The sequence below is a fragment of the Ziziphus jujuba genome, chromosome 4 (genome assembly GCF_031755915.1).
Source record: "Ziziphus jujuba cultivar Dongzao chromosome 4, ASM3175591v1".
Classification (NCBI taxonomy): domain Eukaryota; kingdom Viridiplantae; phylum Streptophyta; class Magnoliopsida; order Rosales; family Rhamnaceae; genus Ziziphus; species Ziziphus jujuba.
This window is the reverse complement of record NC_083382.1, coordinates 4,033,708-4,058,927: the sequence shown is the minus strand read 5'-3', so window position 1 is coordinate 4,058,927 and position 25,220 is coordinate 4,033,708. Positions and strand designations below refer to the sequence as shown.

The window sequence follows — 25,220 nt, the reverse complement described above, 5'->3', positions numbered from 1 at the left end:
GAAACTAAAAAAGCGGTGGATGTTCACGAGAGAACATGTACTTCTTTGGTACAAGGTTTAGCTGTAGATGCACTCAACCGAATCCTTCAATATTGTGATAACATTTACGCATAACCTATATGTTTTTTTTTATTTTTTTATTTTTATTTTTATTTTTTGCTTTATATGCATAACCTATATGTTGTGCATTAAATATAGAAACTATATATTAAAATGGAAAGCAAAATTCAAAACTTGTAATAGACAATAAAACTCAGTGTATTCTTAAAATTTTGAATTTTTTACGATTGTTTTTATCTGGTAGTCAGTGTTTCTTAAAATTTTGATTGGTTCTTCAAATAGTTTTAGTCTGGTAGTCAATGTTTCCAATTGCTCTTTTTTTGTCCTTTTGTGGTTTAGAGTTTCCTATTGGTCTCTAATACATTTTATATAGTAATGTTATATATATTTTTTTTATTGCATCCGTCCCATTAAATTTAAATTAAAACCATATCTGGTTTTCAAATTCTCAAGCCTCAACTTTATTTATTTATTATAAATGATGTTGTTTTGGCATGCCAGGATTCGAAGTTGTAAAAGAAATATCAAGAACCTGGTTCTTCCCTAGTTTCACTAGCAATATCTATACCATTTTAATAAAGTCTTTTTGGCTAATTTTTTTCTGGAAAGTGGGGCTGCCTTGTCTGACCGATTAGTTGGGATCGCGTAAATAAGTCCAGTTCGATATATAAAGTTGAATATGTTCCATGAAAACTACTAGTTACTACGCTTTCTATCATTTTCTTCAACCTCTCCACGGATTTTATTAGTCAACAAAAAACCAATACTATTAACTTCCATTCATCTCCTATCTTCGTCCCCTGCTTTTCACCATCTCTGCTCTCTCGCTCTCTCTGTTTCACAAAAAAAAAAAAAAAAAAAAAAAAAAAAAAAAAAAAAATGGATCTCCACCATCTCTACCAAAACCTCTTAATCTTCATGGTCGCTGTAATTTTAATCCACGGTCCATCATCTTCGTCCGCCAACGAATACGACGACTGTGGCAATCTCTTTGAATGCGGAAGTATCCGGGTAGGTTATCCCTTCTGGGGATCCAATCGACCGAAACAATGTGGCTACCCTGATTTCCAGTTGACCTGCCCCGCTGCCAACGTGACACTGCTCTCAATCTTTTCTGAGGATTATCGAGTTCTTAAAATCGATGAAGATGCGGGTACCATGGACGCTGTGAGGAATGAATACCGGACCGATGTTTGTCTTGATGGTCAAACACAGCCCAAAAACACCACCATACAACAGAGCGGTTTATTCACCTATAACTCAGATACTGAAGAGCTGAGGCTTTTCTATTCCTGCAATTCCCAATTGGGTGCAATTTGGCCAAACCATTTCAATTGCAGTTCATCTATTAATTACTATTTCACACAAGCCCAGATAGCCACACAGAACGCACAGGGTAACCTTCGAACTGGACCTACTGTAATTGAGAGTCTCCTTGGAAGTTGTGCACAAAATGTTTTAGTCCCCATTTTCAAAACACAAGCCACCATTTTACAATCGGCGAATATGACTGCTCTACCAATAGCAGATGTGATAACGGCTGTGAGTACTGGGTTTCGGTCGTCGTGGAATGCCACTATTAGAGCTCAGTGTGATAGCTGCCTAACCCAAAGCAGTACTAATCGCTGCGGCTTCAGTACTACTTCAAATGAACTCACCTGCTATGAAGCTCTAGGCGGCAGCCCAGGTATGCTTTTTCTTATCTTTCTTGTTTTTCTGTTGGAAAAAAAGGGGGATTATTTAGAAATTAATCCAAGAGTAATCGATTAGAGGGAATTAGGTTGTTTGTACAACTTTGAACGCTAGCTAGTGAGATCAGGTCTCTTAGGTTTGGAATAGGATTTTAATTCTAACTTTGGTATTAGGCGAAATCCGGCCGGGAATTGCCCAACACACCTTTACCTTCATTTGCCTGCAAAAGCCAGCTTTCACTTTCTTTGAATTGGTCCATATTAGTAGTTCTTTTTGACAATTAAAACATATATGTTCTCAGACCTATTTATGAAATTTCTGCTCTCCTTATATTCCTCCTATCGTGGATCCCCCGCCGCTGCTTCTTTCTCTTTATGATTACCTTTGTGCGCTTGAAATTGAATAGTTGTTTTTTTTGGGTACTAATTCCAAATTACAACTCCTCTTAGTCTCTTGTTTAAAATCTGATTAAAACCTTATTTTTAAAGTCAGTTCTAACTACTGCCTGTTTGTTTCTTTTTCTTTTTTCTTTTATACTCCTTGTCTTTGTTTGTAACAATTATTAACTTTGGCAGCTAGTTGTAACACCCCGTTCCAAACTACATCGGAATTCTTGCACATTGACCGAGGTTGACCATTGACCGAGTGGGTCAAAAGTTGACTTTTTGCTCCGATTGAAATTTCTAGTTGACCGTGATGCCGTGGCGAAATACATGATGCCCCGAGTTCGTAGACTAGTAGCACGTCGAAAACGGAGTTACGGTTTGAAAGTTATGGGCAAAACAAGTCGAGGTGCAAACTGTCCAAAAGTTGACTTTTTATTGTTGTAAAATTTTGTTTTGACTCTCATATGGTTGTAAAGTACTCATTGTTATGAGTCCATAGACTAGCGGCACGCTTAAATTGGACATCTGGTTAAAAAGTTACGGACATGTGAAGTTTTCCGAATACCGTAATATTTTATTATATCTGGCTTAAGTGCACTGTGACGCCATGTGTCGACATCTGAGTGGTCCACATGGGTGAACAGTGTCACCCACGGTGGCTTTTATTTGGTAAAACGATGGGGGAGGAGAGAGAAAGAGAGAAGGAGGAGAGAGAGAGGGAGAGAGAAAATCGCCGGCCATCGGAGTTGTCAAATTTTCAGGCCGATTCTTCCACACGCGCCGGCCAACCAGGAGCGCCTCCCCATTCCCGGCCAAACCCCAAAATTTCACGGCCAATCGACCGGCGACGCGCCCGAATCGGGGCTTTTTCCTACGGCGGCGCCGATTCCTTCAACTGCTGAGATCTCTACATTCCGGCCTCCATTCTTGCCACCGCCGGTACCATTGAGACCCTCTCCCTTCAAGCTACAAAACCTCCAAAAATCTCAGCCATCAGCCACCGCACGCGCCGCCGGCGACGACGGTTGCCTGTGACCGCGACGGCTCACCGGAGAAATCCCTATTCCGGCGAGTACCCATTCCCGTCTCCGGTCCCTTCCCACTAATTCCGATCCCCTGAATCCAAATTCGGGCTCCTTTTCCTCCAATTCGCGACTATTTAAGAGAATCAAAGAGTTGAATCCCGAAAACTTTCCGGCAAGATTCCCTCCACCACCGGTCCGATCTCCAGGAAGTAAGACCGGATTTGTAATCCTCGTCGCTCAAGCTTCGATTCGGTATATTACTCGTCAATTTTGGTTGTCGTTTGTGTTCGCTCCCCGAGTACCCATTTGGGAGTTACCCGATTAAAATATTAATATAATTGGTTTGGTGTATTGTGGATGTTTTAGGTGCACGTGTGGGTAGTGGAGTCGATCCTGCGGAGGATCTTGATTGATATATGTGCTTAAGGTGAGTGACCCACCTTTAAATTATTTTGGGGTGATTAATTATATTTATTTTGTATTAATTTGATATCCAGAATTATGCTCATGTGATGGAAATTGAATTTAATTGTGGAAAAAATATTATTTTATATGTATACATCTGTTTATTGCTCCTAAATGAAAATTTGGGTTAGAAATGAATTTCTGATTTTTATTGTGATTTAATTGTATTTATCACGTATGAGCAAGGTGGTTTCAATTAATTAATTATATTTGGATTTTAATATTATTTTTGGGCATGATTTGATTTTCAAATATTTCAAGGAAAATATTTGTTTAAGTTGGTGGCTTCAATTTTTATAATTATGCCCATGGAACATTATGTGATCTAATTTATTATATTTCAAAAATATTTATGCCATTGGAAAAATTTGAATATTTAAATTGGTGGATTTAAGAGCTAGTGGATTTGAAAATCATGGTATTTATGCGATGAATTTATGAAGATGATTATATAGGAATTGTGGAAAATTTACGGATTTAATTGGATGGAATAAACCCGGTATGTTTATGGAAAATTTGAGATTTTGAGATGTATTAATTTATGATTTTTAGATGCACCATACACGTACTGGTGTTCTATGTATATGGATGTGATTAGTGCGCACATGGATGTGATTAGCGCGCAGATGGGTGTGAGTAGCGCGCAGATGATTTATGGGGTTGTCCTGTGTTTGCCATCGGATGAGGGTAGGCCGCCCCTCCATGGCAGGGACACGTGTTTGCAATGGCGCGGTGGGACGCCACGCGACTGTATGCCTGTTTCTCTCTATAACCTCCTGTCTGGCGGTACCTTGGGACGCTGGGTACTGTTGGCGCCACTGGTATATAGTGGGTGCATCAAGTGATTTTCAGAATTGGAATTTTAAAATAAATATTTGAAATTGTATTGGAATTAAGAATATAATTAATGCTGTTTTTATTATTTATTTGAATGGGGATTTTAAATTGATTTAATTTTTCCTTTTACTTAATTATTCAATAAATTAATTTCTTTTAATTATGAATTTTGAATGCTTGATTTATTATATTTTATTTGATATTTAGTTGAATAAATTGATTTCTTGGTTTTCGGGGAATACGAATAAAGGGTTTTATGAAAATGTTTTAAAAGGAGAACTTTTCCAACCGAGAGAATCGTAAGGGTTTTGAGATAAAATATTATTTCCAGGTAATTATTATTTATCTACTTAATTATCATGGTATTATAATTGTACAATAGATAAAGTCACTCACTGAGATGATTAGCATCTCATATTTTTTAAATTCCGTTCCTCTAGGTACCAAGTTTTGTCAGTGTTCATCCGGAGCAAACTTGATCTTCATCGTTGTCGTAAATTGAGAAGTCCTCGTCTTCATTTATTTTATTGTAATATTCCTTTTCATCCTTGTTGTGTAATTTCTATACTTAATAGTATTTCAGGAAACTCTGTATACGGTCTCGGACATTTATATATTAATTATGTATTGGATTATTATTATTCATTTGGAATGCTGTAAATTTGTAGAATCAAATTGTAGTATTGTGGGAGAAATAAGGGGATGAATATAGAAGTGTGTTTTCAGTGCAGGAAATTTGTGTAAGTCCAACCCTTAGGGGAGGTTCTGTCGGATTTTCCATTGGAGGGTCTGATAGGGTTTCTATGGGATCAGAGCTTGTCTAGAGTTCCGATGAAGAATTTTGGACGGATCCTAACATGGTATTCTTATGAGAAGCCATCTCTTACTATCTAGTTAGTACTAGCTTGGCGGCCAACGAGTCAACGTAATAAAATATTAATTTACATGCTTTTTTTATTTTTATTTTTAAGGAAGTAATTGGTTTCTTTGCATAGAGAATCTCTCTAGAACAACTCTAGCGAAATTTGCCCAAAAAGGACAACAAAGAAGAATTAAAATAGTATCGTAGCACAAATTAATAAATCCTGACAAAATTATATATATACATATATATATATATATATATATTCGAGAACTTATTTTCACGGAACTGTTCTTGTTATTCCTTAAGATTTTTTTTTATTTTTTATTTTGGTTGTTTTAATTTGTTTCTTCATCAATTTCAAAAAATAAAAGTTGTTTTTTCATCTGGGTTTACTCATGAAGATGCATATGGTTCTTTTTCGTCTCACAATTCTACTGCTAATAAACATTTTTCTGTTTTATGTGTAAATCTAAATGACTTGTAAAAATTTAATTATTTTGGTCGCTGCAACAGAACTAACTGGGGGTAATTAGGTGCCATCAGATCAGTAGGTACTAGGAAGTCTAAAGTCTGCATTTATGAAACACACATTTGAATAAACTAATCATTTTAATTTACAAATTACACATTAATGTAGACATCCAATTATTTATAATTTTTTTGTATAGTTCCACAATCTTAATTTGCAAATTGTAAATATAAATTAATTTGCAAAATGTAAATATAAATTAATTCGTTTGCACGCTTTCCTACTACGTGCCGATATTCTTATTTGGTGAAATAGATTTTGAGCTATTGAATTATTTATGCTTGGAGTTTCCTAGTGGCCTCTGATATTAATTGTACATTTTAAATGCTTAAAACCACTATTTTTTCAAATTCACATTGCTCAGCTTTATTTATATATTTTATAATGGTGTTGCGGGGCATGTCGGTGATTTGAAATTACAATAATCAACTAGAATATGGTTCTAGTCTAATATATATATATATATATATATATATATATGAAAATATTATAGTGGTGAGGAAGTTCTAAATTATTATGTGGACAACAATCAATTTTAACCGTAAAATTTTTAATTGTTAAATTATGGAGGTTATGTAGATCAACAACCATATTATTCAAATTTATGCTTAGGCTCATTTGTTTGACTGAGTTGGGATCGCCAATATTAGTCCAAGTTAAAAGATACGTGTTCCTGTCGAGTTATGGAAACAATAGGAAAACATAGAAGAAAGGTTTAGGAAAATGACAAAAGAGGGATTATTTATTTTTTATTTTTATTTTTTTTTTGGTACTAGTGTGGCTGGCCCAGACTCCTCTCCTCCCAAAGACTCGATCTCAAGCACACACAAGTTCCAATGTATATAAGGTAAAAATATTGATATAGATAGAAATATCGAATATATAATTTTATGAAAATATTGATATCAATGGAAATATCAATAAAATTAAAAAAATTATAAATATTTAATTTATAATATATATTTTTACATATATGATAATTAATATAAAAAAATATATTAATTAAAATATAATAAAAATAAAATAATTTATAAATATTAAAAATGATTGTAAATAAAAAAAATACAATATTTATTATACATCTAATAAATATTTTAAACCGTATTATATACATATCTAATTATAAATTATTAGTTACATTATTACGATGATTTACATAATTGAAAGCTTCACTTATACTTTATTAGATTAAAAAGCTAATTATATTTTGATATCCTTTTTTAGTTGTGCAATTTAGATATTTAATTTATAACTCCATCATATTAAGCTTTATAATTTTAATTTTGGTATTAATTGAACCTTTTATAATTGTAATAGTTATAATTTTTAATTTCTAATATAATAATAGAATATAAGTTATCACCAAACTTAATTAAATGTTCTGTACTTTATTAAATTATAGAAATCATCTAGATCATAATTTTTTTTATTAATATTGAAAAATTTTATGATAATAACTAAATCAATATGCATTAAATTAATAATGTGCACTAAATTAAAAATATAAAATATTCATTATAATGTATTTTAAAATTGAAAATTTAAATAATAACATTTTGATATTAAAATATGCAAAGCAAACCATTTTGGCGCACCGTCTGTCACCCACTCGTCCATCCTCTCTCTCTCTCTTTCTCTCTCTCTATGGTTCCTTTGTTTTCTGTTTGTGAGTCACACCAGCGGCATTTCTTCAGATTGTCACCGCCGGTCACCCATTCATCCTCTTTTTTTTTTTTTTTCCTCTCTCTCTCTCTCTCTCTCTCTCGATGTTTCCTTTGTTTTTTGCTGGCATTTTCTAAACCCGTAAGTTTTAGAAGCCTCTTCTTCCAAAACCCATTTAAAGGCCACAAAATCATAATAAAAAACCCAAATAAACAAAGGAGAGAGGCTCTGATATCGGCGACATTTTTTCCCCCACCATTGGTGTCGAAGCTCGTCGACATTCGATATTGTCGCCGACATTTCCCTAAAGTCGGCGACTTTTTCTTTCGGAAACTCTGCCACTTGAGCTCCACGGCGGGGGATTTCGTGGAAACATAGAATGATATATATAATATTCACCCAAAAAAAAAAAAAAATAGAATGATATATATATAACAATATAAATGTTTAGTTTTGACCCAATAAAGTTTCGTTTTGACCGCCATGCCCTCCATTAGAAAAGAAAAACAACCTACTCAACCCACGCTTTCTATCTCAGTTTTCCAACCCCCCACCAATGTTTTAATCCTATCACAAAATATCATATGCATTTTCATCTCCACTTTTTTGTCCCTTTTTCATCACCGTCTCACACCCTCTTCAACCCCACCTTCAAGAAAAAAGAAAAAAAAAAATGGATCCCAATAATCTGTACCAAAATCTGGCCTTCCTCTTGATTGTCACTTTAGTCTTATTAATCCATGGTCCATCGTCTTCGTTCGCTGACAATTACGCCGACTGTGGCAAACCCTTCAACTGTGGAAGTAATATCCAGAATATAAGCTATCCATTTTGGGGTTCCGATCGGCCAGAACAGTGTGGCCACCCAAAGTTCGAATTACGCTGCGCTGACGGAGTCACAGAGATCTCAATAAATACCGAAGCTTATCGAGTGCTTGAAATCAATCAGGATACGCGTACTCTTTTGGCTGTTAGAGCTGATTACTTTGGAGATGTTTGTAAAACAGAGCTCCGTAACGCCACCTTATTAGATACCACCGTGTTTAATTACACCTCAGATACTCAACCACTGACGCTGTTCTATATATGTGATTCCGTTGCTACCAGTATTCTACCCCATTTCAATTGCAGCGAGTCCGGAGGATCAAATACTGTTAATTTCTGCTCTGTCGAAAACCTCAGCGAGACACCGGGCAACATCCCTAGCGGACTTGGAACGTGCGAGGGAAGTGTGGTACTCAATATTTCCCAAACACAAGCCACCACTTTACGAAACCCTGCGACTGCGTCGACTGAGACTCTCATAAAAGCGGTGGATGCTGGGTTTGGTTTGGTATGGAATGCCAACGATTCTTTGTGCGATGGCTGTGAAAGCAATGGTAACCGGTGTGGCTACAACCGCGGCTCTGAAGAATTCGTCTGCTATCAAAATCAAAACAGTACAGGTACATATGCCTGCAATTATTTATTTTTTTATTTTTTTATTTTTTTAAATTTTAAGTTGCTAATTGAAAGATAGAACTGAAACATTGCGATCGATGATGAACTAAAGACTCTTGCCGATTAGAGGGAGTGACTTAGATCAAAATAGGAATTCAATACGACTCATTGTTAAGTTTTTAGGAGGAATTTTGCCAAACCGACCTTTACCTTGCCTTGACTTTAAACCCCAAGCTTTTTTTGATTTAGTCTACCTTGCCATATTCAATTCCTCGGTTTCAGACACCTCTTTTAGTCTATATTATATTTTCTCCTCTTCCATTCCACCTATGATTATCATTTGGGTCCCACATTTCTGCCTTTTATTTGTCTGTTTATTCCATCATTCAACTTATTCTAATTCACAGTTACGATTCCTGTTTGTCTGGCTGCTTTTAACATATAAAATCAGAATTTTAAAATCACTTCTACTTTTTCTTTGTCTCCATTAATAGCAATAATTAAATTTTTAGCTAGTAGTTTTAAGAAAAACATTTTTTTTTTTTTTCGAATCCATATGCTATCTTTATTCATTAAGCAAACTAGGCGGCTGCTGGGTCAATACTATTACAATATTTACATGTTTTTTCTTAGGAAAAATTCTGTCCCCATGTGCAGAGAATTTCTTGAAGGAATACACATAACAGAACAAAGTTAAGGGTATTATTAGGAGCTAATAAATGTTGAAAAAAATTATTTTAAAAATTATGAAAATAAACATAAATGAGTTATAGGAGTAAAAAATTAAGCATAGAGTTGGTTTTAAATTAGCATCAAATGCTTTTAGCTATAGTAAAAACTTAAGAATTAAAATAATAATAATAATAATAAATAAATAAATAAAGAAAAAAAATTCTTCTTTGTAAAAGTTGCTAGAAATTAAAAAGGTGTATTTAATTTAGAAGTTAAATGATTTTAAAAGAATTTAAAAATATATAGATATTTAATTTAAATTTTAAAAAAGTTCATACAAATTAAATAATCTTATTTAGGTTTTAATAGATTTTATCAAAATTTAGTTGTATTTAATTAGAATTTTGAAGAAGTTTTTAAAAATTTATAGGTAGTTAAAAAGTTATTAACTTAAAAAAAATAAAAAAAAATAGATTTTATTGTTTTTGAATAAATAAAATTCTGAAAAAAAAATTTATTATGGAATATTATTTTATTCAAAATTTTCATTTAAATTTTTATAAATTCGTCTGTGAATTTATAATTTATAATTTTTTTTAATCCATTAAATTGTAAACTAGTCAAACTTTCATCTTAAAGACTATTAAAACAAATTTGATATTTTATCTACTCAAATTGACAGGTCTGCAGAAATCTAGTTAAATTTTCTATTTTGTAAGGCTGTGAAAAAATGCCATGAATTTTGAGAAAGTCAATAGTCTAGAAACTTTGTGAAATCTGAATAGTTTTTCAACGAAAAATCTTATAAAAGACAATAGTTTTTCTTTTCTTTTGTCTAATTACCTAGAAAGATCTACCTGAGGCCCCACCCAATATGACTCGAACATATGTAGGATATATATATATATATATATATATACGGGTGTGAGTCCCAACCACAAAAACTATCCTATTCTGGCATTAAAAACAATTTGATTGTTGATTAAAATGCCCTAATGATTCCTATATTACCATATGTCATTCATTTTTCTTAATTATATTTTTATTGTGTCTCCTTCTAGCTAATTAATTATATTCACCTAAAAAAAATACATAATCGGTCTTTGCTCGGTGAGGCATTGATGAATGGTTTCAAGCTGAATTATAGTATTCCCCAATTCGATCGGTGCGTTAAGTGCATAGAATTGGGTCAGATTTGTGCGTTTCCGTTCCAGGTATTTTTGTGCTTTTTTTTCCATCAGGATTTTACAGAACCTGAATTGGAGTTTTTTACCTGGGAACTGTAATAGGGATAGGAAAAAATCTCATGTAGTTGAAAATGCGGAAGTATGAAATTTGCTACTTTAATGGGTAACTTTGTTCTTTTTTTCAAAAATTTTTTTTGGGTAATATTAATGGGTAACTTTGTTGCTGGCCTGGTTTACTTTCGTACCAAGTACAGTTCACCTTTCATGGTTTTCTACTTTTTTATTTTTTATTTTTTTTATTTTTTAATAAGTCTTCAAACTCCGGGCAAGTCCACATTGACCTTCCTAACCTGCCCAAACTATCCAACGACTTTTCAAATTGCCCACATGGAATGACCAAAAAGGTCAAAATAAAGCTACTAATTTATTAAAACCCACATTAAATTATTTAAGAATATTAAAATTAAAATAATAATAAAAAAAGGAAATAAAATCCATAAGACCTGATGAATTCAATAGGTGGACTGGGCTTTCGATCTCTAGATGAATTCAACCGTGCTCTACGTGCAAAACAATGCTGGCGAATTATTCAATATCCAAACTCCCTACTTGCAAGAGTTATGAAAGCAACGTATTTTCCAAGATGTTCTTTATGGGAAGCAGGAGTTGGTAGACGACCGTCACATTCTTGGCGTAGTCTTTTATGGGGGAGAAGGGTTCTGGAAAGGGGTGGGATTTGGAGGGTGGGTGATGGTAAATCAATTCAAATTTACAAGGATTCTTGGCTACAGGATTCGGGTTCTTCTCGGATTTTGTCTCCTAGAGTCTTAGATGAAGATGCTCGAGTTGAATGTCTGCTTACAGCTTCTGGTACTTGGAATTTAAGAGTTTTACATGCTGTTTTTTCAGCTGATGAAGCTGAAATAATAAAAAATATTCCGGTTGATGGAGTAGGACGTGAGGATCATTTTGCATGGAAATTCAATCCCAGTGGTGTTGTTAGATTTGTAGAACACAAAACACAGCAAAAACGAAAGAGAAAGAAGCTTAAACTGGTGTGGTTTCGACACCCTCGTTCATTATGGACATAGCATATAACCACAAGTTTTCAGAAACAGTAAACCACCTAATTTTCACTTACTACTGCGGTAATCATATTACCAAAAGATAAGCCATACTTTAGCTACCTAATACAACAGTATTTTTATCAAAAACTGAAAGTACAATAACTAATCATTACAAAGCAACTTATGACAGCAACAAAAGTGACATTACATTAACACTCCTCCTTGGCGTTTTTGCTGGAAACACTAAGATCATTTCTTAATGTCTCAAACCTGTTTCTTGGCAAAGCTTTCGTCAAAATATCAGCACGTTGGACCTCAGAATTGCAATGAACCAGCTTCACTTCACCATTTCTTTCAGCTTCTCTCACAGCATGATATTTAACTGGAATATGCTTTGTTCGTCTATGTTGACCTAGATTTTCAGCAATGGAAATTGCAGACTTGTTATCGTAGTATATTGTGGTAGTTTCTTCTTGCCTCTCATTTAAATCAACAAGCAACTTCCTTAGCCATAAAGCTTGATTTGAAGCAGCTGTAGCAGCAATATATTCAGCTTCAGCTGTGGATTGAGCAACTGAACCCTGTTTTTGTGAGCTCCATGAAAAAGGACCTGAACTAAGAGAAAATAAGTACCCTGAAGTACTTTTTGAATCCTCCATACTTCCAGCCCATCACTATCAACATAGCCCATCAACTTGCCTTCTTCTTGCTTCAAAAACAAAACACCATAGTCTATGGTGCTTTTAATGTACCTTAGCACTCTTTTAGCTGCAGAATAATGCATATGTGATGAAGCATGCATAAATCTGAAAAGCAGACTCACAGAAAACATAATGTCAGTTCTAGAAGCACATAAATACAACAAACTTCCAATAAGGCTTCTCTAGGTTGAAACTTAAATCTTGGCAGCACCATCTTCAAGTTCAAATGTTTTATTGTAAACCATTGGAGTGTCAACTGGATTACACTTCTTCATATCAAACTTTTTGAGTAGTTCCACAGCATACTTCTTTTGGGATAAAAAAATGCCACGACTAAATTGATATATCTCCATGCCAAGAAAGTAGTTTATCACTCCTAAATCTGACATTTCAAACATTTTTTGCATTTCAGATTTAAACTCCAACACACTTTGTGGATCTCCTCTTGTAACAAACAAGTCATCAACATATAGAGAAACAATCAATTTTTCATCATTTGAACCTGACTTCATGTACAAAATATGCTCATTCTCACTCCTTTTAAATCCTTTTCCAATAAGGTGCGAGTCAATTCTGCTATACCAAGCTCTAGGAGCTTGTTTCAAGCCATAAAGAGCTTTATGCAATTTATAAACCTTGTCTTCCTTTTCTTGAACAACAAAGCCTTCAGTGTGACATCCCATCCCGAAGTACATCGGAATTTCTAAAATTTGACCAAGGTTGACCAGGTTTGACCATCATTGACCGAGAATGGGTCAAATATTGACTTTTTGTTCCTGCTGGAATTTCACATTGATCGAGGTACCATTAAAAAGTACACGTTGTCACGAGTTCATAGACTAGTAGCACGTCGAAAACGAAGCTACGGTTTAAAAGTTATGAGCAAAACAAGTTGAGGTCCAAACTGTCTAAGGGGTGCCCGAGTTGACTTTTTGTTCATGCAAGGTTGAGCTTTGACTCATGCATGGTTGTGAAGTACTCATCGATACGAGTTTATAGACTAGTAGCATGTCTGATTTGTACATGTGGTTTGAAAGTTGTGGAACTGTGAAGTTTTTCCGAGACAACATTTACTATTCATGGATCTGTATGTGTGTGAACAGTGGTGCCATGTGTCAAAAAAATGGATCCACCCGTGAGTGCACAGTGGCACCCACGGGCGTTTTGACTGGCTGAGAAGGGGAGGGAGGAGAGAGAAGGAGAAAGAGGAGAGAGAGAGAAAGAGAGAGAGAGAGAGAGAAAGAGAGAGAGCTAGAGAGAGAAACCCAACCGGCCAACTGATGTTCATCCATTTTCGGCCACCAGAACAGTAAATGCACCACCCTAGCTTGAAGTCCCCCTGAAAACCTTTCGGTCAGCCAAAAATCACGGCCAATCGACCGCCGACGCGCCCCGATCGAGATTTTTTCCGGCGGCGGTGCCGATTACTTCAAACCCAGATTTCTTCCTATTCCGACCTTCGTTTGTCTCACCGCCAATCCCGTTGAGTCACCTATTCCCTGATCTACCTTCCCACCAAAAATCACGGCCAGTGGCCATCGGACGTGCTGCCGGCGGTGGCGGATTCCGGTGACCATGGCAGCTCGTCGGGAAATCGACTTTCCGATGAGTTTCCAGTTGCACCGCCCATCCTTTCCCACTAATTCTAAACCTTTGAACCCAAATCCGAGGTCGTTTTCCTCAATTAGCGACGGATTGAGAGAATCGAGGATTTGAAATCCGAAAGCTTTTCGGCGAGATTCCAGCCACCTTGGGTCCGATCTCCGGGAAGTAAGACTAGATTCGTAATCCTCGTTTCACAAGCTTTGATTTGGTATATTACTCGTAAATTTTTGTTATCGTTTGTGTTAGTCCCCCCGGGTACCGGGTATTATTTACCCGAATAAAATATTAATTTATTTGAGTTATGTAATATTGTTGTTCTAGAAGCACGTGTGCGTCGTGAAATTTATCTCATGGAGGATCTTGGGTTAATTGCGTGCTCAAGGTGAGTGATCCACCTTCAAAATTATTTTGAGATGTTAAAATATATATATTTTGTGTTAATTGGTTATTTAAAGAATATGTTTTATATGTTGAATATTTAGTAAGTTTATATTTGGAATCTTAATGCCAAATTTGAATGAATTATAATTATTTGTGCATCAAAAAATATTGTGATTTTAAGAATTTTATGGATATGGAATTTTATTAATAATTGTTAAATTTTATTGTTGGAATATTGTGTAATTAGAAAGTTTTCATGTGAATTTTAATAGATGTTTAATATTTGAAGGAATTTCCATTTAATTTTACAATGCCAATTTATAATGGTTTTTAATATATGTGTTGTTGCGAAAAATGTATTTGGGATTTTAAAGAAATTATGGTTTAAGATTTTTAATTAATTATTGTTGAGTTTGATGTTGATTTTATGATGCATAATAAATGCGTTTACATTATTTTAAGTATATATGAATTTTATGTGGTTTTTAATATTATTTTTGGGCATGATTCAATTTTAAATATTTAAAGAAAAATATTGGTTTAAGTTTAGTGCCTTCAAATTATATAATTATGCCCTTGAAATATTATTTGATTGATTTTATGATTTGGGAAAAGTTATTTGTATATTATTATTGATGGTTTTATGCTGGAAATATTAAAGAAAAAATGTGGGATTGTGAATTTGAAAAATGGTATGATTCCCACGGTGAGTTTTGGAAAAATTATTATATTTTTAAAAATAATATGGTTATTTGTTTTAGAGGCTCTCATACAGTATTGGTGTTCTGTACTGTATATGTGGATAAGCGCGCAAGTTATAATGTCTCCCGTGAGTTGCCATCGGACCAAGGACAGGCAAGTTTGATATTGGCCATAAGCCGTCCCCCTCCATGGGCCGGGATGACAGTTTAAGCAACGGCGCTGTCGGGATGCCGAAGCCACCGTATGCAAGTTTCTCTCTTTAACCTTCCGCCAGATGGTACTCGGAACGCTGGGTATCATAGGGCATCACTGGTATATAGTGTGATGCGTCAAGTATTATTTTTCTGATATAAATTTTAAATCCTAAAGTTTTAAAGTCGTATTTAAATTAAATGTATTTAATTTGTTTTATCATCTATTTCCAATTACTATTTTCTAAAATGTATTTATTCATATTTTATGTCACTTATTTTAAATTAATGTTTTTAAAATGCATATTGCCATAAAAATATTATATAGATTGGTTGAATATTTCAAAATGAATATTATAGTATTTTTCTACCACTTATTTTACATGATTGTTTGTAATTATTTAAATTATATTTTTGATACTGTTTATTTTGATTTATTAAATCAAATTTTATGAATTATATATTGAATTTTTCCTTTATGTTATATTTCTTTCATGCAAGTATTCTAAATTTATTTTATTATATTTCATTACATTTTATTCGTATTTGGATTATTTAATTATTTATTAGATTAATTATTCCTTGATTTTTGGGACATAAAAGATTGGGTTTTGCGAAAATGTTTTAAAAGGGAAACTTTTCCAATGGAGTGAATGGTGAGGGTTTTGAGAGAAAATATTATTTTCAATTAATTATTATTTATTTACTTATTTATTCTTAATTAATCAAATGTGCTATAATTATCGTTACTATTATAATTGTACAGTAGATAGGGTCACTCACTGAGATGACTAGCATCTCATATTTCTAAATTCCGTTCCCCTAGATATAAGGATTGGGAAACATTGATCGTCCGAGACGAGCTTGATGTCTCCGTTCATTGCCGAAAATCCAAGAAGCATTTCCTCCATTTTTCCTCTTCATCTTGTATTGCTTCTTTATCTGACATTGTATTAATTTCATATTTATTTATATAATGCTATGTATATTGTATTGGACACAGTTTATTAAATACTGCATTAATTTCCTGTTATCATTTTGGAGTGCTGTAAATTTGTGGAAACAAATTGTAGTAAGATGGGAGGAATAAGGTGGTGTTTATAGAAGTATGTTTTCAGTGCAGTAAATTTGTGGTAAGTCCAACCCTTAGGGGAGGTTCTGCCAGATTTTCCATTAGAAGGTTCGGTAGGGTTTTCCTGGGATCAGGGCTTGTCTAGGATTTCGATGAGGGATCTTGGACGGGTCCTGACATTCAGGTTGTTCAACATATACTTCTTCCTGCAGGTAACCATTTAGAAATGCAGATTTCACATCTAAATGGTAAACATTTCAGCCTTTTTGAGCGGCAAGTGCTAGTAAAAATCTGATTGTTTTATGTCTCGCAACTGGTGCAAACGTATCTCCATAATCAATACCAGGTTGCTACACATAACCTTTAACTACCAATCTTGCTTTATTCTTATTTATTGTACCATCAACATTGACCTTGGTGCTAAAGACACATTTCACTCCAACGGCCTTTTTGTCTTGGGGTTTGTTCACCAATTCCCAAGTTTTGTTTTTGTTTATCATATTGATTTCCACTTTCATGGTCCCTCTCCATGTCTCGAACTGATTTGAATCATTGAAAGTAATTGGATCACACAATGCTAGGTTGCATCTTTCATATTCATCAGTCAAGGATCTTGTACCTCGGACATCAGACATGGATCTTGTATCTAGGACATCGGACAGGGATCTTGTATCTCGGACATCGGACAGGGGTCTTGTATCTCGGATATCGGACAGGGGTCTTATAGCTCGGACATCAGACAGAATTCTTGTAACGCGGACATCGGACAGGGGTCTTGTAGCTCGGATATCAGACAGGGATCTTGTATCTCGAATATCAGATAGGTGTCTTGTATCTCGGACACTTCTCTCAGATGCATCAGTGAAGGGTTTTGTGCCTCGGATGCTTATCTCGGATGCATCAGTTAGAGGTCTTGTACCTCGGATGCTTATCTCATATACATCAGTCAAGAATCTTATACCTCGGATTCCAACAGTATTTTCATCATTTGAATCATTCTCATCCTGAATCTCGTCATGTTCTTGGATAAAATTCTTTTCTAAGGCTTGAACTTCACTCTTTTCCCAATTCCAAACAGCAGCTTCATCAACTTTAATATTCCTACTAACAATTAGCTTGTTAGTTTTCAAATGATTCCTCTGTACCTTTTTGAGTTGCTGCTGTAATCAACAAAAATTCCCATATCAGCTTTTTGATCCAACTTGTCTCTCTTAATTTCAGGAATATGTATATAACAAATGCTCCCAAATATCTTCAAATGCTCCACAGTAGGCTTAACCCCATACCACACCTCATATGGAGTTTTAAACTCCAATGCTTTAGTTGGTAATCTATTTAGCAAATATACTGAGGTATTTACTGCTTCACCCCAAAACTTCTTTGGTAATTGCTTCTCAACCAACAAGCATCTACACATCTCCATAATAGTCCTGTTCTTCCTCTCACTAATCCCATTTTACTGAGGAGTATAGGAAGAGGTCAGCTGATGTTGAATTCCAGCTTCTGTACATTGCAACTTAAACTTTTGAGCTGTATATTCAGTCCCATTATCAGATCGTATCACCTTGATGCTACATTTTGCTTGATTTTCTACGATGGCTTTAAAGCTGGTGAAAATCTTAGCAACTTCAGATTTTTGTTTTAGAAAATACACCCAAAACATTCTGGAGAAATCGTCTATGAGAGAAAATATCTACTACCGTTGATAGAATTCTCACTCATAGGTCCACATACATCACTATGAATTAACTGAAGCTTTTCAGAGGCTCTCCAAGTGCCTTGCGAAGGGAATGGCAGCCTTTGTTGCTTACCAAGCTGACACACTTCACACACTTCCAGGTTTTTGCTAACAATAGGCATATTCTCCGCCAATTTCTTTTCATGTATTAGATTCAAGGAGTCATAGTTAAAACGACCAAGTCTTTTATGTCACAACTTAAATTCATCACTAGTTTTGGCATGAAAAACATTATTTTCCTTCTTGTTCCACTCTACCATATAGCTTTTATCTTTCATTCCAATATTTAGAATTTCACTTCCATGTTGATCATATATTATGCAAGACTTATCTTGAAAATTCAAAGAATATCCATTTTCAAGCATTTGACCCACACTTAACAAGCTTTGATTAATTTCGGGTACATATAACACATTTGAAATGAGTTTAGTACCTATTGAAGTTTCCACAGCCACTTCTCCTTTGCCTTGAACTTGAATAAAATCTCCATTTCCTATATGCACTTTGGAAACAAAGCTTCTATCCAAGGTCTTGAAGAGATCAGCATCATGAGTCATATGTTGAGTGCAGCCACTATTCACCAACCAAGCTTCCTTGCTACCATTTTCTATATAACATGTAACAACAAACAGGCTTTCCTCACTTTGTCGTGCTTCATCAAAAACTTGTACTTGGTGTGCTTGTTGCACTGGTCCTCCTTTTCTTTTGCAAACTCTTTCAATATGTCCCAGTTGTTTGCAAACTCTACATTGAACATTTGGCCTAAACCAACAATATTTTTCAGGATGGTCCTTTTTGCAATAAGAGCACTTCGTAAACTTCTTTCTTTCACCTTCTCTACTTGTACCAGCACCATATTTTCCTTTGACATTACTTCCTCCACCTTGCTGCTTCCTTTGATTATTGTTTGCTGGAGCCTTACCTTTTTGTAATGCTAAAAAAGCACTTTCTGAGGTTTCTTCTTGTCTTATAGATCTTCTTTGTTCAGTTGCTTGTAAAGCATTAACAAGCTCTGACAAAGAAATATGATTCAGGTCTCTTGACTCCTCCAAGGATGATATCTTTGCTTCGAACTTTTTTGGTAAGCTAACCAGCACTTTCTCCACCACTCTTTTATCTCCTAGCTTCTCTCCAAAAATTCTGATATGGTTTAAAACCTTCATAAGTCTGTCAATAAAGTCTTTTACCAACTCAGAATCCTTCATTCTTAAAGTTTCGAACTCCCTCCTTAAGTTCAATACCTGCATCTGTCTTGTTCTTGCACTTCCCTGGAATTCTTCTTTCAGCTTGTCCCAGACCTCTTTAGCTGTAGTGCAAGCCATAATTCTGGTGAACATCACTTCTGAAACACCAGCATGTAAAGTAGATAAAGCCTTAAACTTTTTTGCAACCTCCTCACTATGTTGCTTTATTTGAGCGATAGTGGGATTTGCTGTCAAAGGGAGACGATTTCTATTGGTCTCTACAACTTTCCACAAGTCAAAAGCTTGAAGGTAAGTTTTCATTTTTATAGACATAATTTTCTCCAGAAAATATAGGAGGTGATGGAGCAGAAAAATGAATTGAAGCCATTTAAAAGGAAGAAAAGGCAGAATGAAGGTTTCTTGTATTTTTTGCTATTTCACTAATAGCTCCTCTAAGATCATTAGAGCTCTGATACCATTTGTTAGATTTTTAGAACAAAAAACACAGCAAAAATGAAAGAGAAAGAAGCTTAAACTGGTGTGGTTTCGACACCCTCGTTCATTATGGACATAGCATATAACCACAAGTTTTCAGAAACAGTAAACTACCTAATTTTCACCTACTACTGCAGTAATCATATTTCCAAAAGACAAAACATACTTTGGCTACCTAATACAACAGTGTTTTTATCAAAAACTAAAAGTACAGTAATTAATCATTACAAAACAACTTATGACAGCAACAAAAGTGACATTACACTAACAGGTGTATATACGGTTAGGACTGGTTATTGGGAAGCTAGGAAAATTGGGAACCAAATTAGTGGACCAAGTGATTCTCACTCTAATACTTGGTGGAGAGGTCTCTGGCGGTTAACAATTCCAAACAAAGTGAAGTTATTATTGTGGTGGGCTTGTAATGATGCTATTCCTTGTCTATCATTACGGGCTTCACGTCACATTACCAATGATAAGGAGTGTCCATTGTGTCATCAAGGGGAGGAGAATACATTACATGCATTATTGAGTCGTGTGCATGCAGGCCGAATATGGAAACACTTGGAATTCTACAAGCAACTTAAGAATGGTATTTATGATTCTTTTACTGCTTTGTGTTTTCATGTTTTTACACAATTTTTTGAATTCCAAAGAGAGAAATTTTCATGGATGTGTTGGAGTCTTTGGAGTAGAAGAAAAGATTTCATACATGGTGATCTTGTTAAATCTGATATTCAAATTCTGGATTCAATTTCACGATTACATGTGGAGTTTAAGGAAGCTATGCAGAGGGAGAGCATGCAACGTCCGAACCGAGTAAATGAACACTGGCATCCACCTCAAGAAAGCAATTTTAAAATAAATGTGGATGCCTCTGTTAAGGATGGTACAAACAGAGTAGGTATTGGTGTGATGGTGCGGAATTCTTCTGCTGAGTTAATGGGAGCCCTGGCAAAACCTTTTGAAGCTTGCTGGTCAGTCCTATATTCGGAACTCACAGCCATTCATGTGGCACTAGATTTCTGTATGGAGGCAGGTTTCTCTCATGGTGAAATTGTAAGTGACTGTATTAGGGCTGTTCGTGCTGTAAATGATGTAACACTAGGTGTTAATTTGGACCAGCACTGCTTTTAGTAGAAAGCTTACAAGAGCTGTTCTCGTCTTGTCCAGGTTTTATAGTTGCTTTTGAGTCCAGAGAATCAAATAAAGTGGCCCATGGTCTTGCAAAATATGCCACAAATCTTTCTGGTTTTGAGTCTTGGCTTGAGGATGGCCCACAATGGCTTACTAATTTGCCTCATATTGATATGTGTAATATTTTGTCGTAAAATATGAAATCTCTTCTTTTCCCCAAAAAAAAAAAAAAAAAGAAAAAAAAAACGTAAGACCAGCATACAGTCATTGAGAAGTTGTCATTTTTCACACACATGCATGCATCCACCGAAAAGAAATATTCAAAATCTATATCCATCCAATTTATATGATGACATTCCAAGTCAACGAAAGCCAGCCTCTCTGACTCTCTTCCTACACTCGCCATCCTGTTGCCAAATGCCATGTCATACTCTTCCTTCAGCTTCCCACCACCTCCGCAATGCACTCCATCCCTCTCTCTCACACTATCTTCCTCCTCCTCTTCTTCTTCTTCTTCTTCTTCTTCTTCTTCTTCTTCTACTTCTACTTCTCCATCGACGTTACGGCGTCGTTTCCTTCCGATGCTTAAGATATCTCCAACTGCAACCGTCCCTTCAACTGCGGCGCTCTTCGGAATGTCTCCTACCCCTTCACCGGCGGCGACGGGCCGTCCTACTGCGGCCTACCGGAATTCAGACCCACCTGCGTCGACGAATCGCCGGAGATTACCATCATGTTGTTAACTTACCGGGTCCTCCGACTCGACCCGGTTCAGCAATCCATGACCCTTGCCCGATTTAGACCTCTAGAACGAGACCTGCCCGGACAAAGTGGTAAATTCAACATTTGATCCCGCAATTTTCCGGTACGGCCTGAACAACACCGATTTGACCATGTTCTACTCGTGCAATGCTACGGATACCACGAGAAAGGCCGATAATTGGTTTCGTTGTGAAAACAGGGGTTCTTTGGGCTATTACTTACTGGGTCCGGTTTCGAACGACCCGATTCTCAATATAGTGAACTATAATGATAGTCTTAGGGTTCCAATTCTGCAATCCATGGTTGCCAATCTTACAAGCAATGTGAGGCATTGATGAATGGTTTCGAGGTGGATTATATTATTCCCCAATTCGATCGGTGCGTTGAGTGCATGGAATTGGCTCAGGTGTGCATTTGACTCCGGTTCCAATAAAACCGGTTGCCTTTGTGGCACTCTGCTTTGTTCCGTTCCTGGTATTTTGTGCTTTTTTCCATTAGGATTTTAGAGAACCTGAATTGGGGTTTTTTACTTGGGAACTGTAATAGGGATTGGAAAAAATCTCAGTAGTTGAAAATGCGGAATTGTCAAATTTGCTACCCTAATGGGTAACCTTGTTCTTTTTTTTTGGGTAATATTAATGGGTAACTTTGTTGCTGGCCTGGTTTGCTCACGTACTACGTACAGTTCACCTTTCATGGTTTTCTGCTTTTTATTTTTTTATTTTTTTAAGGTAGTCTGCAAACACTCGATGGTCAGAATCTTGCTTCCCTTTCTTTTCTTTTTCGTTTTGACTTCTTTCAATTTGGTCGCATATTGTCCAACTTCATGTTTGACGTTAAACATAAGAAGTTAATTATGCCTCTGTGCTTGTTGTCTACTGTAAGTGCTATGTTCAGTTTTAATCAGAACATTCTTTGATCTCTCAATAAAATTATTGTTGAACAAGAAAATGTTTAATCATATGGAAGTTTTTAAAGTGTTTATCTTACTTATCGAAAACTTTTACTCCCCTAACATTCTTTCATCTCATCATTGTTTCAGGGAGTAACAACAAACTTTCAGTTGGAGAAGGTAAAATTTTAATTTTTATGGTTACGTGTATTGTTTTCAATGAGATCATATCACAGAAAGAAAAGAAAATTTTGAGCAATCTTCTGTTTCATCTTCAGGCATTGCAGTCGGAGCTGGAGGCCTTGCTGTCATTATCATAGGATTATGTATTTGCTTTTTCTTACAAAGAAGGAAGAAGCGTACAATGGTAGCTAAGGAGGAGGAGGAGGATTATTTAGATCATGTACCAGGGATGCCTGAGAGATTTTCCTTTGAGGATTTGAAAGCCATGACTCAGAATTTCCATAACAAGTTGGGGGAGGGTGGATTTGGAATAGTGTTTGAAGGGACTCTGAGCAATGGCATGAAAGTTGCGGTGAAACGTCTCGACGGTTTAAGGCAAATCAAGAAGTCATTTTTAGCCGAGGTTGCAACTATCGGCAGCATCCACCATGTTAACTTGGTGAGAATGATTGGATTTTGTGTTGAAAAATCACACAGGCTTCTTGTTTACCAATACATGCGTAATGGATCTTTGGATAAATGGATTTTCCACAAAACTTATGAACTTTTATTAAGTTGGCAGCAGAGGAAGAAAATCATTCTGGACATAGCCAAGGGATTGAGCTATCTCCATGAAGATTGCAGGCAGAAGATAATTCACTTAGATATCAAGCCGGAAAACATTCTGTTAGATGAAGATTTCAACGGAAAACTTTCTGACTTCGGATTGTCTAAGCTAATTGAAAGGGACCAGAGTCAAGTTGTGACAACCATGAGAGGCACACCGGGCTATTTGGCTCCTGAATGGTTAGGTTCAGCAATTACAGAGAAAGTAGATGTCTACAGCTTTGGAATTGTGATAATGGAAATAGTGTGTGGACGTAGAAATGTGGATCGCTCTCAACCTGAGGAAGCAATGCATTTACTTGCTCTGTTTAAGCAGAAATGTGAAGAAAACCAACTGGTGGGACTGATTGATAAATGTTGTGTGGATATGCGATCACATGAAGTAGAAGTTGTAAATATGATGAAAGTTGCAGCTTGGTGTTTGCAAAGTGATTTTGTAAAAAGGCCTTCCATGTCAATGGTGGTGAAGGTGTTGGAGGGTGTTATGGATATTGAACATAACATGGACTATGACTTCACCGAAGCACAATTTGGCCACCGGGAAGAAAATCGTGATGATGTTGCAACCTCATTGTTGCCATCAGTTCTATCCCAACCACGGTAAATTATATAACATATGTCTGATCATTTTCATGGTTCGACTTCTACATGTTAACCACCATCTCGCTCTTTCCTTTCTTCGGTGCTACCTTCTTCTTTCCAAAGGATGGGGTTGGGATGTATAAGAACCTTTTTTTTTTAATTTTTTTTTCCAATTGTTGTAATCCATCAATCGATTCGAAGAAGATTCATAATTAAAAAACATGGCTCTACATGTTTTTGTATCAACTTTATTTTGACTCTGTTTCTTAAATTTATATTCATGGTTCAACATGTTATTGTATCAATTTTATTTTCACTCTGTTTTTAAAATTTTTACAGTGTATGCATGCTTTGAATATAAATTAGTCATAAAGTAGTTAGTGTGTTTAATTTCAGAAAAGGAATATAGTTTCAGCTAGTAATAATTAAGCAAGGAGCAATAATTTAGTAACTGAAGTTCGTACAACAAAATCATATGAAAACTTTATCTATTAATTAATTATAAATTACGTAGATTAAAGATGGCTAGAAGTTTATCTTTAAGGTACATAATATGCCTACGTATATATGAGTCCTACACCTGATTCTCTATTTCGTTCTAAGGTCATCGTCTTATTCAAATAGTAGTCTTCCTTCTAAGATGATTTTGGATTTCCTTGTGCCCAAGAAGCATCCTAATCCTACAATCAATTTTGCGGTTGTGCTACCGTTAATAAAAGAGTGAATGTGTATATTGATGCAAAATATGGGGAAGATAGATGGAAACAAATAGCAGCATTGCAGTTGGCAATAGCAATATTGATGAATTTGGTGGAGTATCAAATAGTTTGAACACCGTTGTAACGGTTAAAGTAGCAGGGGATTTTTTTTCATTATTATTATTATTTTTATTTTTATTTTTTTTGTCTTTACTCTATTTGACCCCGATGTAGAGTTTCTCGCCTGGCCTGATCATCCGATGGAAAGTTGAGATGATAAAATTTATTTCCCAAGTTCCATTCAATTGGGAAAAAAGATTTTGGTTTCATTGAAAGTAAGAGATATGGAGATCAGTTTCATAAGACATTTGGCAATTTGTAAAGTTAATGTCATTTGATAACAT

At 35.4% G+C, this 25,220-nt stretch overlaps 1 protein-coding gene across 2 annotated transcripts; it reads left to right on the top strand.

Moving 5' to 3' along the window:
- Positions 1-755: 755 nt before the first annotated feature.
- On the top strand, positions 756-24,431 carry LOC125422180 (LEAF RUST 10 DISEASE-RESISTANCE LOCUS RECEPTOR-LIKE PROTEIN KINASE-like 2.8). 2 transcript variants are annotated; one of them, XM_060816899.1, is made up of 3 exons: positions 756-1,747; positions 22,898-22,927; positions 23,026-24,420. In XM_060816899.1, exons 1-3 carry the CDS (start codon positions 940-942, stop codon positions 24,138-24,140), a joined length of 1,953 nt encoding a protein of 650 aa, XP_060672882.1. In that variant the 5' UTR covers positions 756-939; the 3' UTR covers positions 24,141-24,420. The 2 variants fall into 2 exon arrangements, with proteins under 2 accessions (XP_060672882.1, XP_060672883.1); XM_060816900.1 differs by lacking the exon at positions 756-1,747 and adding an exon at positions 8,102-8,966 and having other exon boundaries at positions 23,026-24,431.
- The last annotated feature ends 789 nt before the right edge of the window (positions 24,432-25,220 follow it).

Bases quoted from the DNA above. Each gene is read 5' to 3' on its own strand.
- LOC125422180 (XM_060816899.1), top strand. From the start codon at position 940: ATGGATCTCCACCATCTCTACCAAAACCTCTTAATCTTCATGGTCGCT. The intron at 1,748-22,897 runs GTATGCTTTTTC...TCATTGTTTCAG, and splicing joins AGCTCTAGGCGGCAGCCCAG to GGAGTAACAACAAACTTTCA. The intron at 22,928-23,025 runs GTAAAATTTTAA...TTTCATCTTCAG, and splicing joins CAAACTTTCAGTTGGAGAAG to GCATTGCAGTCGGAGCTGGA.